A 12833-nucleotide genomic window follows, 5' to 3' on the forward strand; every position below is an offset into this window, starting at 1 on the left:
TTCTCTAGATTTCTATAATATTTTTCAATCTTTCATTATAAATATTATTTCATTATATTAATTTTTTTTTTAAATATAAAATGGAAGAATAAATAAATATCTTAAAAATGAAAAATTCTTATGAACAAGAAATTAAAAATCATTCAAAAGGAAAATAATTAAGAAAAAGAAAATGAAGATAAAGAAGAAAAGGAAGAAAAAAATATATGTATAATATCTATATATATATATATATATATATATAATATTTTCAATACATTTAATTTTTTTTTTTTTTTTTTTCTTTTTTTCTTTTTTTTTTTGGTGTATATGTTTTAAAATATGAAAATAATTAAGGGTATAATAATATATTATTGTTTAGTTTCTTTGGGTGAATCTTCAAATATACCTAGAAATGTCCCAGACAAAATATTGAATAAAAGTTTAACAGATACATTGAATTATAATTTTAATTTAGATGATGTTATGGGTATATTTGATAAAATCTTCAAGAACAATGTTGATGACTTTAAAATAGAAGAAAATAATGATATAAAGAATTTGGAATTTAGGAAATATACATTTAATGAACACAATTATGATTTACTATACGAATCGTTTAGAGATTATTGTAAGTTATAATATATTTTAATGGATCTTTATGTGTATAAAATTGTATATATATATATATATATATATATATATATATATATATATGTATATTTTTTTTTTTTTTTTTTTAGGTCTTAACGAAGTTGTGAATAATGAAAATTGCATAAAATTTTTAGACGTGGACAATATTCTCAATGTATTTCATGATATAGATAGCGTTTTTCATTCTCGATTTTATAAAGAGATTAAAGAAGTAAAAAGTTATATTTTTGAAATTATAAAATTGTTAAATAAAAGTGATGATCTTAGTGTTAAAATAAAGAAGACATTTGATGGAATTAAAAGTAAGAAAAATATGCTGCTTAAATCATTGGATGAACGATTTAACACAGCTGTTCCTATAATTAGCTATTTTGAAGGCATGACATATAATTTAACCAAAGAAAATAATAATATAAATTTTTATGAAATGATGGTACAGTATGGTAATGATTTAAATAGTGCTGTAAAAAATGCACTAGTAGAATATGTATATACATATAGAGAAGTAAAAAATTTTCAGAAAAAATTAGAAAAATATATAGAAAAGAATGCAAAAATATTATCTAAAATGCATAGAAAAATAGTATTGAGCATATTTTATATGATTGCAGATATGAATAAAACTACTGAAAAAATTGATAATTTAATTAATAAAAAAGTAGAAGAATATGAGGAATGGATAAATAAGGAAAATGTGAATTTTAGTAGAATGATAAGTAATTTAAAATATAATGTTGATTTTAATATAGATGATATAAATAGTATTATTGATACATCAAAAGAAAATTTATTAAAAAATAATATTGATTTTATTAATATGAGTGAATATGTCACATTTCACAGTCCAAATAAAACTATCAATTCTATTATACATTTCTTAAACAATAAATATTCAAAAAATGTTCATATTATATTTTTATATAATGAAGAATATATTAATTTGAATTTTAATATGAAAGAAGAAAAATCAGAGGAACCATCATCCAAAATTGATTTAAAACTTATGAATAAATCGAATTTTGATCATTTAGATTATATAGAAACAACAAAATATGAAAATATATTAACTTCCATGAAAAAAGAAAATCATTCTTATTTTCATTTGGAGAAAGGAGATATTGATAACCTTATTGATGATCTTTTTGTCAAATATGATGATAATAATAATAATAGTCCATGGATAAAAGAAAAATCAATGGATGTTAAAGAAGGTGCAAAAGAAGGATATACTGATCTAAATGATGAAATTACCAAATATACAGAAAAAATGGAAAAAAAAATTGATAATGTTACAGACGATTATATATTTAAACCTACTATAAAAAGTTATATAGAAGGTGTGAAAAATCTTTTTGGAAATGCTATTTTTCAGTTTAATAAATATATATATACCTTTGATAAAAATTATGAAGATACAAGTGTCAATAATGAAACCGGTGATCAAATTGTTGATATGAGTAATAAATTCGAGAAAGATGTATATCCTGAGGATATAGAAGAGGGTGAAGAAATTATTGACGATGAAAATATAGAGGATGAAGAAAATAATTTTAAAGGGGATAATAAAAATGTACAAGAAAAGGAATTAACAGAAGAAAAAGTGCATAAGAAAGGAAATATTGATGGCCAAATTGAGGATATGAAAGAAAATAAAGAAAGAACTGATGAGGTGAAGGATGGAGATAAAAATGATGTGAAAGATAAAGATAAAAATGATGTAAAAGAAAAAGATAAAAATGATTTGAAAGATGAAGACAAAAGTGATGTAACAGATGAAGATAAAAATGATGTAAAAGAAAAAGATAAAAATGATTTGAAAGATGAACACAAAAGTGATGTAACAGATGAACACAAAAGTGATGTAACAGATGAAGACAAAAGTGATGTAAAAGATGAAGACAAAAGTGATGTAAAAGATGAAGACAAAAGTGATGTAAAAGATGAAGACAAAAATGATGTAAAAGATGAAGACAAAAGTGATGTAAAAGATGAAGACAAAAATGATGTAAAAGATGAAGACAAAAGTGATGTAAAAGATGAGGACAAAAATGATGAGCCAACTATAACATCAATTGAAGAATCAATTAAATTATTAAATGAAAAAAAAAAATCTAATAAAATAAAACTAAGCAATACAGTAGATGATATAAATGAATTTGAGAATGAATTTCAAAGTACATACGAAAATGATTATGAAAATGAATATGAAAATGAATTTGAAGACGAATATAAAATGTTATGTGAAAATAATTGTGACGGTTCAAATGAAAATAAAAATAATGTGTTATCCATATTTGAAAGTTCAAATTTAAAATATTTATGGAGGATACCTATAATAAATAATTTATATAATTCATGTTGTAAAGATAAACTAGAAAATGATAATAATGAGAATATACAAAATATTAACGTATTCGAAGTTGATGAAGAAGAAATTTTAAAAATATATGATAATATGGATTCAATAAAATATGAAGATGTTACCAGATGGATTAAGGATAATATATTATATGCAGTACCAGATATGAATTATATTTTGGGAGCTTTAAAATCACAAAAGCGATATATGAATAACGTAAGTAGTACTAGAATTGGAGGTACAGATAGTAATAGTATTCATCAGAATTATTTTTATGATTCATTTTATGGACGTGATTATTTAATTATGAAATCGAAAGGAGTTCATGTAGAGACATTTTTATATCCTTATTTTGAAACATTAAATATGGAATTAAATGAAGCTGGAATTTGTCCATGGGGAAATTATTATTCTTGTATGGAAAAATATGTAAAAGAACATATAAAGAATAAAATGATTGATGATAAAATATTATTTGTATATATAGGAACTTTTAAAGAAGAAATATTTAAATTATCAAGATCAAAAACAGCAGACGATTTAAAGAAAATACATTTAAAACAATTTTTGGATAATGAAAAAGAATATGATTTTTTTAATAATTTTATGATAAAAAAATATAATGAAGAATATAATTTCTTTGAAAATTTAAAAACACATATAGTATATCATTCAAGATATAAACATTTATTAATGTATGGTATTGATTTCAATTTTCATGTTTCTTATTTCTTAAAAGGAGATATTCAATTCTTACCCTTGTCCTATTATTATGACTCCATAATTTATTTCAAAGTTATTTTTGCTACATCAAAATATGGATATCATGAAATAGTACCAATTGATGATGATATAATAAAATTTGGATTATTACTTTCTTTAGATAATAAAAATAAAAATGTACACTATTTAATTTCTTCAGAAGTCAAGCAAGATACAAATTATGATTTAATGAAAAATAAAATAGGAGTAATTAAAATTTATGAAGTCTCATATGAAATGCTCAACATGCAATTAATTAACAACAAATATAAAGTCAATGTAACCAAAAATATGAGAATTATTTTAGAAAAAGAAGTTATATTTAATAATAACCAAAAAAAACTTCTTGATTATATTGATTCTTTTTATGATATTATGAATAAAATAATGAAAAATAATATGAACTTGGAATTATATGGAAAAACATTTTTTGTTCATGTTCAAAGGGTTTAAAAGAAGATCTTGTATAATAAAAACTGCACTTCTTGCAAAAATTAGGATATATATATATATATATATATATATATATATGTGCTTATTTTATTATATCTATTTTGTTTATTTCATTTTATTTACATTTCCTTTATTTTTTTTTTTTTCATTTTTTCTTTTTTTGTTATAAAAGGCATATTTTTATAATTGTCATAATATTGCTTTCATGTTCAAATTATATATTTGTTTACAAAATTTAATTTATACACAATATTTATTTGTACATATTGTTTAATTTTTTAAACCAATATTATTAATATATTTCATTTTTTTATTTTTTTTATTTTTTTCAGTATTATATTAACCGTGAAATATCATTTCTTATATAAATAAGAATCATATTATCACCTATGAGATAACACATTTAATATGATAATATTTGGTTTTAAATACATTTTCTATTTTTTGTTAATATATAAAAAAATTTATATAAATAGGATTAGTAAATATATTATATGTGTATATTTAATTTTTCGGAGTATTTATTTATTTTTTCTATATTAATACATATTTCTTATATTGAATTTTACCCTCTCTCTTTATATCTTAATGAAAATATTTTTTCTCAATAGATAATTATATGAATATATATATATTTATAAATGTATTTTTATTTATGTTATTTTATTTTATTATTTTTTTTTGTACATATTATTATGGGGACATATCATTTTAAAGTACTGCATGCTTCATATTTTTCACATATAATGTAAATGGTCATATTTCCATTTAATCATTTATTTATTATTATTTTTTTTTTCCTCATAAAAAAAAAAAAAAAAAATATATATAAAAAAAAACTTAACATAAAGGAAAACTTAAATATTAAAAATAAAAAAGTAAAATTGAAAAAATTCGAATAAAATTATTATATGAATAACATACATTTTAATTTTATTTTATTCATTATTATTTTTTTCTTATTATGATGTTGTGTTATTACTTATGTAACTTCTTTCATATTTTTTTGGATTTTATAATATTATATAAATAAAGAAAATCGCCCCATTAAAATAATATATTTTACTCGTTAAAATATAATGTACGTAATTATATTATTAATATACTCAAATGTATTATATATTTTATATATATTATAAAAAAAAAAAAAAAATGCGCACATATTTAAGTAATATATTATTTACGTACATGTATGTAAAATATATTCTCTATATAGAAAATTTTGAATATGAGAATTTCTAAATTTTATATTATAAATTAATATATATATATATATATATATATTTCTGTTTAAGTTCTTTTTTTTTTTTTTTTTTCTTCTTTAAATTAATTGGATAATATGCCTTCTTAATTTACGAAAAATTTATACTTATCTGTATATATATAATATATTTATATATAATATATATCTTACATATTTCATAGGATATATTTTATAATATACTTTTAAAAATTGCAACATAATATTATGTTATGTAGGTATATATACTTTCATTTACATAAAAAAAATCAATATTTATAACTCAATATATTTTATAATATAAAAAAAAGGGAAAAAAAAAAAAAAAAAAAGCACCTTTTGTTTTATATTATACGTTTATATATATATATATATATATATATAATAATAATAATAATATTATTATTATTTATAAATGTATATGTAAGGAAATAAAGAAAAAGTATAAGATTTAATTTTATTTAAAAATTGAAAAAAAAAAAAAATATAATATATATAATAATATTTAATTTTATATATATGATAATATATATTTTATAATCTCTATATTTATATATATTTTTTCATATAACTATATTTAATATAAAATATATTTTTTATTTTTTTATAAATAATCATTTAATTATATTTTTACAATTATATAAATAACTACTTCATATTTTATATAGATTTGTAATATATAATAATAAATAAAAGTAAAATAAAATTAGTATATATTATGTAATATAAGAAGAAAGCTTCAAAATTTAAATATTTGTATAATTTAAATTTAAATAAAGTTTTTAACATATTTTTGTTAATACAAGGATTTATATATATAATTGAAAGTAAGAATTATATGGTGTGGATATTATAAGAATATAATATATATATATATATATATATACATATTTCTTTTAATTTAAAAGTGTGTTATATTAATGACAGTATTTTATATAATATAAAATTTATATAATTATAACATGTATCTATATATATATATATATGTATGTAAAATAATTTTTATGGATATTTTTTTTTTTGAAATATTGAACTTATCAAAAAGTGAAATTTTTTTTTTTTATTTGTATTTATATGAAAGTAATTGATATATATGTTCCTATTATTATAATTACATAATAACTTTTCTTATATTCAATATTTTATTAATTGAACGCATATTTATGTGCATATGTTATTTTTATTTATATAACATATATATATATATATATTTATTTATTTATTTATTATTTTATTTTTTTTTTTTTATCAGTTTTTTAGAGTAGAGCTAAAATGGTATCACTCAATAAAAAGAACATTGTAAAAATCCTCGAAAGATGTGTAAAAAATAATTTATTAAGTGAAAAGACTCGCTCTTTGTGTACAAGCAAGATAAATCGCAATAGAGCTTCTGGAGATATCATAGGTATTGATTTAGGTACCACTAACAGTTGTGTAGCTATAATGGAAGGTAAACAAGGAAAGGTTATAGAAAATTCAGAAGGATTTAGAACCACCCCATCTGTTGTTGCATTTACAAATGATAATCAAAGGTTAGTTGGTATAGTTGCAAAAAGGCAAGCTATAACAAATCCTGAGAATACAGTATATGCAACAAAAAGATTTATAGGTAGAAAATATGATGAAGATGCTACTAAAAAGGAGCAAAAAAATCTACCATATAAAATTGTTAGAGCATCTAATGGAGATGCTTGGATTGAAGCACAGGGAAAGAAATATTCCCCAAGTCAAATTGGTGCATGTGTTTTAGAAAAAATGAAAGAAACAGCTGAAAATTATTTAGGAAGAAAAGTTCATCAAGCTGTAATTACAGTACCAGCTTATTTTAATGATTCACAAAGACAAGCCACAAAAGATGCTGGTAAAATTGCAGGTTTAGATGTTTTAAGAATTATTAATGAACCAACTGCTGCTGCTTTAGCATTTGGATTAGAAAAGAGTGATGGTAAAGTTATTGCTGTATATGATTTAGGAGGTGGTACATTTGATATTTCTATTTTAGAAATTTTAGGTGGTGTTTTTGAGGTTAAGGCTACCAACGGTAATACATCCTTAGGAGGAGAAGACTTTGATCAAAGAATCTTAGAATATTTCATTTCTGAATTTAAGAAAAAGGAAAACATTGATTTAAAAAATGACAAGTTAGCTTTACAAAGATTGAGGGAAGCAGCTGAAACAGCCAAAATTGAATTATCTAGTAAAACTCAAACAGAAATTAACTTACCTTTCATTACAGCTAACCAAACAGGTCCAAAACATTTACAAATAAAATTAACAAGAGCTAAATTAGAAGAATTATGCCACGATTTATTAAAAGGAACTATTGAACCATGTGAAAAATGTATTAAGGATGCAAATGTTAAAAAAGAAGAAATCAATGAGATTATATTAGTTGGTGGTATGACTAGAATGCCAAAGGTAACAGACACTGTTAAACAAATTTTCCAAAATAATCCATCAAAAGGTGTGAATCCAGATGAAGCTGTCGCTTTAGGTGCTGCTATACAAGGAGGTGTATTAAAAGGTGAAATTAAAGATTTACTTTTATTAGATGTTATTCCCTTATCTTTAGGTATTGAAACCTTAGGTGGTGTCTTCACAAAATTGATTAATAGAAACACAACTATTCCAACCAAAAAGTCTCAAATATTTTCTACAGCTGCTGATAATCAAACACAAGTTAGCATTAAAGTATTCCAAGGAGAAAGAGAAATGGCTATTGATAACAAATTATTAGGTTCTTTTGATTTAGTTGGTATTCCACCAGCACCAAGAGGTGTACCACAAATAGAGGTTACCTTCGATGTTGATGCCAATGCTATTATTAACATATCAGCTATTGATAAAATGACCAACAAAAAACAACAAATTACTATACAAAGTAGTGGTGGTTTAAGCAAGGAAGAAATCGAAAAAATGGTTCAAGAAGCTGAATTAAACAGAGAAAAAGATCAACTTAAGAAAAACTTAACTGATTCTAAAAATGAAGCTGAAACACTTATATATAGCTCTGAAAAACAATTGGAAGATTTCAAAGATAAAATTTCCGATTCTGATAAAGATGAATTAAGACAAAAAATTACAGTATTGAGAGAAAAATTGACATCTGATGATTTAGATTCTATTAAAGATGCCACTAAGCAGTTACAAGAAAAATCATGGGCCATATCACAAGAAATGTACAAAAATAATGCTCAACAAGGAGCCCAACAAGAACAACCAAATAATGAAAATAAAGCTGAAGAAAATAAAGATAACGCATAATATGCTTACATGAAGTTTCATATATTATTTGTATTAAAAAAAAATAATATGTATATATATATATAATATTAAATTATTTAATATATATATGTTTGTGTATGTATATACGTTTATTAGTATATACAACAATTGAAATCGAACATAATATATTATATATATATGTAGAAATGTATATATATATATATTTGCAAATATGGGATATATTTTAGCATATATCAAAATTTTATTTATGCTTCTAAAAATTTGAAAAATTAGAACAAACTCCAAAAAAAAAAAAAAAAAAAAAAAAAAGAAAAAAAAAGAATATTATATATATATATGTATATATAATATTTTTATTTATTTATTTATATTTGTATATTTTTATAAATTATAGTTTTAAACTATATATATTAATATATAATGGTTCAGTTTCATAAATTAATATTTAATTAAAATAAAAACTTTATTCATATAATAATGTAAAAATATATATATGTCTGTGTGGGTAATTTATATATATTTTTTTATTTTTTTATATTTTTTTTTTTTTTTTTTGAAGGTATATTGCAAAATTTATATATTAAACTGTAAATCATTATTAGCTTTAAAAAATTTAATATAAAATTTGGTGCACTTATAGAACCATACAAGAAAAAAAAAATTAAATAAAAAAAAAAAATAAAATAATATAAAAGTAAATATATACCTATATATATATATATATATATATTTTTAATATACACAATTTTTATATATTCCAAATTTGTATTAAAGTTACAACTTAATATCTATAAAAATTGAAGAACTATTAATTATTATTAATTTATCAAACCTTTGTAAGTGTCCATTTTATATATATTTAATATATTTCCTGTTCCTAGAGATATAATTTCTAAGATATTACAATTCGGTATTTATATCATTAGAAGAGTTAAAAGAAAACTTTGGAACATTTTTTACTTTAAATGGTACTAAATTATCTACAGATGATTTTCCCATCATCATTTGTGTAATAAAATTTTTTATAGATTGTTCAGAATAATTACCTTTAAGTATAGAAAAAACATTTTTTGAAAAACTTAAAGCAATAACTGTTGGGAAACCAAATGTTAAATTTAATTTTTGAACTATATCTAATTGATCACCTGCTTGGGTCCATAATAATGTAACTGGTAAGTGGTTCACGTCTTTAATAACATTACTTAATATATGAACGTATGATTTAAAATATGAAGGTTCTGTGTCTTCTTTATTTGGTAAGAGAGCTAATAGACAGACATCCTTTTCACAGAATTCATCAAAAACTTGTTGTGATGTTAATTGAATTAATTCTTTTTTTTCAACATAATATTTTAGAAAGAAATGATGTAAATCATCAACAGTTCTTGAATCATTATAATCAATTGCAGTATGAGGTTTTTTATTTCCTGATGGAAATAATCTAAAAGATGGATAATGATTTATTTGATATGTTTGTGCTGTTCTTTGTTCTACTGTAGCATCGATTTTAGCTATTTTAGCATTTTTCAAATGAGCTACTTTTTTAGCTAGTTCATCAAACATTGGATGTATAGGTTTACTATGGCCACACCATGGAGCATAGAAAAAGACAAACCAAACATTATCATCATTTTGTATAACATTTTGATCGAAATTACTATCATTTAAAATAATTACTTTCCCATTGTTTTTACCTTTAGATTTTTTTTTGTAAGAACTTTTTTTTGATGTATCTATATTTAATTCTTTTAAACGATAATTTTTAATACCTTCATATATAAAAGAAACTACATCTTTGATCTTATATTTTCCATCAAACTTTTCTACTTCTTTTTTAGTATTATTTTCATTTCCAAATATTAAATGCATTGTTGGATATTCAGTGATCTTGTATTCATTTAATATATTTTCATTTTTTATAGCTATAAATTTAACATCATCTTTTAATGTTTTTGCTATATTGATGAAATCGTTAGAAAAACCTCTTGAAACCCTACACCATGTAGCATAAAACTGAACAAGATAAACTTTTTTTAAACTTAATAATTCTTCTAATCTTTTAGGGTCATCAACTGTTTCAATTTCGGGTACATTAGTATATAATCCAAAGCTAGATTTAATGAAAACGAATATTAAACTAACAAATAAGAACAAATAATTATACCCTTTCATCTTTTTCTTTTTTTTTTTTTCTTAATACAAAAAGGAGATAATTATATATATATATATATATATATAAAGATAAATAAAAAAAGAGGATAATAATATATGAAATATAATTCGTAATAACAAAAAAAAAAAAATTCAATTAAAAAATACAAATAGTTACATATATCTTTTATATGTAAAATTATTAATTTAATAAATATACATTTATATATATTCTTTTATTCACATAAAAAATATACACAAAAAAGCATATATATATTATATATATATATATATATATATATTTTTTTTTTCTTGTATGAAGCCAAAAAAAATATATATTAAGCAAAAAAAAATCAAGAAATTTATATTACATATTTTATATGTTCTAATACATATACACATAAGAACTTTAAGTTCACAGAAAAAAAATAAAAAAAATATATAATATATGATATTTAAGTATTCATATCATATAAATAAATGAATAAAGCATATAAATATATATATATTTATTTATTCTTTTAATAATATCTTAAAAGTGTAAGAACATTCAGTAATGTTACAAACCCCATAAGTAAACCGTTTAAAATTTTTTTTTTTTTCTTGTAATAAGTACCATTAAAGAAAAACATATATAAATATAAATAAGATTGTAGGTATATATTATTAGGGAATTTATTTTTAATATGAACTTAAATTAAAAATATATAAATATAACTAACATATAAAAAATATGCACATTAAAAAACATATATAAATATAAATATAAATAAGATTGTACGTATATATTATTAGGGAATTTATTTTTAATATGAACTTAAATTAAAAATATATAAATATAACTAACATATAAAAAATATGCACATTAAAATATTAATTTTTTGTATTATGTACAAAATAAAGACATATAAAAATCATTCCCAATAAAAATAGTTTAATATATATATATATATATATATATATATATCTTAAGCAGTAATAAAAATAATATAATATGCACAAAAAAAAAAAATAAATAAATAAAATAAGGATCTAATAGAAATAATAAATTCAGACAAATATAATGTAGGATTTATCTAAATTATACATAATATATATTACTATTAATTTTAAAATTATATATATATATATAATATATAATAATAATACTAACATATATTTTCCTTTCTATATAATATACTCCATGAAGAAAACTTCATTGTAGTAATTTATATATATTAGTTCACATATTTTATACATTCTATTTTTAATTTCGTATATTCTAACATTTTATAATACATTTTTAAAATTATATATTTGATAATTTTTATATTATTTTAAATAGAAAAAAAGTAATACTCAAGGTAATTATTCATATTTCATATTTCACACTTTTTTCATATAAAATGAAAAGAAAAATTAAAATTCTCAGAAAAATAAAAAAATAAATTTAAAAATATACAATACTTGATTTTAATTTTATAAACAACCTTTATATAAGTTATTTTTTAAATTTATAAATGAATATAACATATTCAAAAATATTGTAGAAAATTGGTTTCTAATAATTATATGTTCAAATATATTTTATTTATATAATCAGCACAATATAGGAAAAATATATTTATATATATTAATGGTTAATATATATGTTATTTATATAGAAACAATTCTATATTGCGTATTATAAAAAAACAGGGCTTATTATACATATATATATATATATATATATATATATATATATATATATATATATATATATATATTGCATTGTAATAAATTATAATATTAATATAAAATAATGATATAGGCTTATTTTTTTTTCCCTATACAATAGAAAAATATATATGTAATATTAATATATACATATTATATAAATATTATAGTAATATATTATATATATTAATATTTATAATGAAAAAATTTTTTTTTTTTTTTTTTTTTTTTTGATCATCACTTTGGATAAAAATATGAAGGTTTATTAATATGAATATATTTATAAAATTGATT

General features: G+C 19.5%; 3 protein-coding genes across 3 annotated transcripts; 2 read left to right on the forward strand and 1 right to left on the reverse strand.

The window, feature by feature from the left end:
• Positions 1–321: 321 nt before the first annotated feature.
• Positions 322–4207, forward strand: PGSY75_1133900 (hypothetical protein; the record flags this gene model as incomplete). Its single annotated transcript, XM_018786457.1, has 2 exons — positions 322–610; positions 723–4207. The coding sequence occupies 2 exons, from the start codon at positions 322–324 to the stop codon at positions 4205–4207; spliced, it is 3774 nt and encodes a 1257-aa protein (XP_018641252.1).
• Positions 4208–6719: 2512 nt separating this feature from the next.
• PGSY75_1134000 (heat shock protein 70) lies at positions 6720–8711 on the forward strand (the record flags this gene model as incomplete). Its single annotated transcript, XM_018786458.1, has 1 exon — positions 6720–8711. One exon carries the CDS (start codon positions 6720–6722, stop codon positions 8709–8711), a length of 1992 nt encoding a protein of 663 aa, XP_018641253.1.
• Positions 8712–9593: 882 nt separating this feature from the next.
• PGSY75_1134100 (protein disulfide isomerase) lies at positions 9594–10865 on the reverse strand (the record flags this gene model as incomplete). The annotated part of the gene is made up of 1 exon (XM_018786459.1): positions 9594–10865. The coding sequence occupies one exon, from the start codon at positions 10863–10865 to the stop codon at positions 9594–9596; it is 1272 nt and encodes a 423-aa protein (XP_018641254.1).
• Positions 10866–12833: the final 1968 nt, after the last annotated feature.

The sequence above is a fragment of the Plasmodium gaboni genome, chromosome 11 (assembly GCF_001602025.1).
Source record: "Plasmodium gaboni strain SY75 chromosome 11, whole genome shotgun sequence".
Lineage (NCBI taxonomy): Eukaryota > Apicomplexa > Aconoidasida > Haemosporida > Plasmodiidae > Plasmodium > Plasmodium gaboni.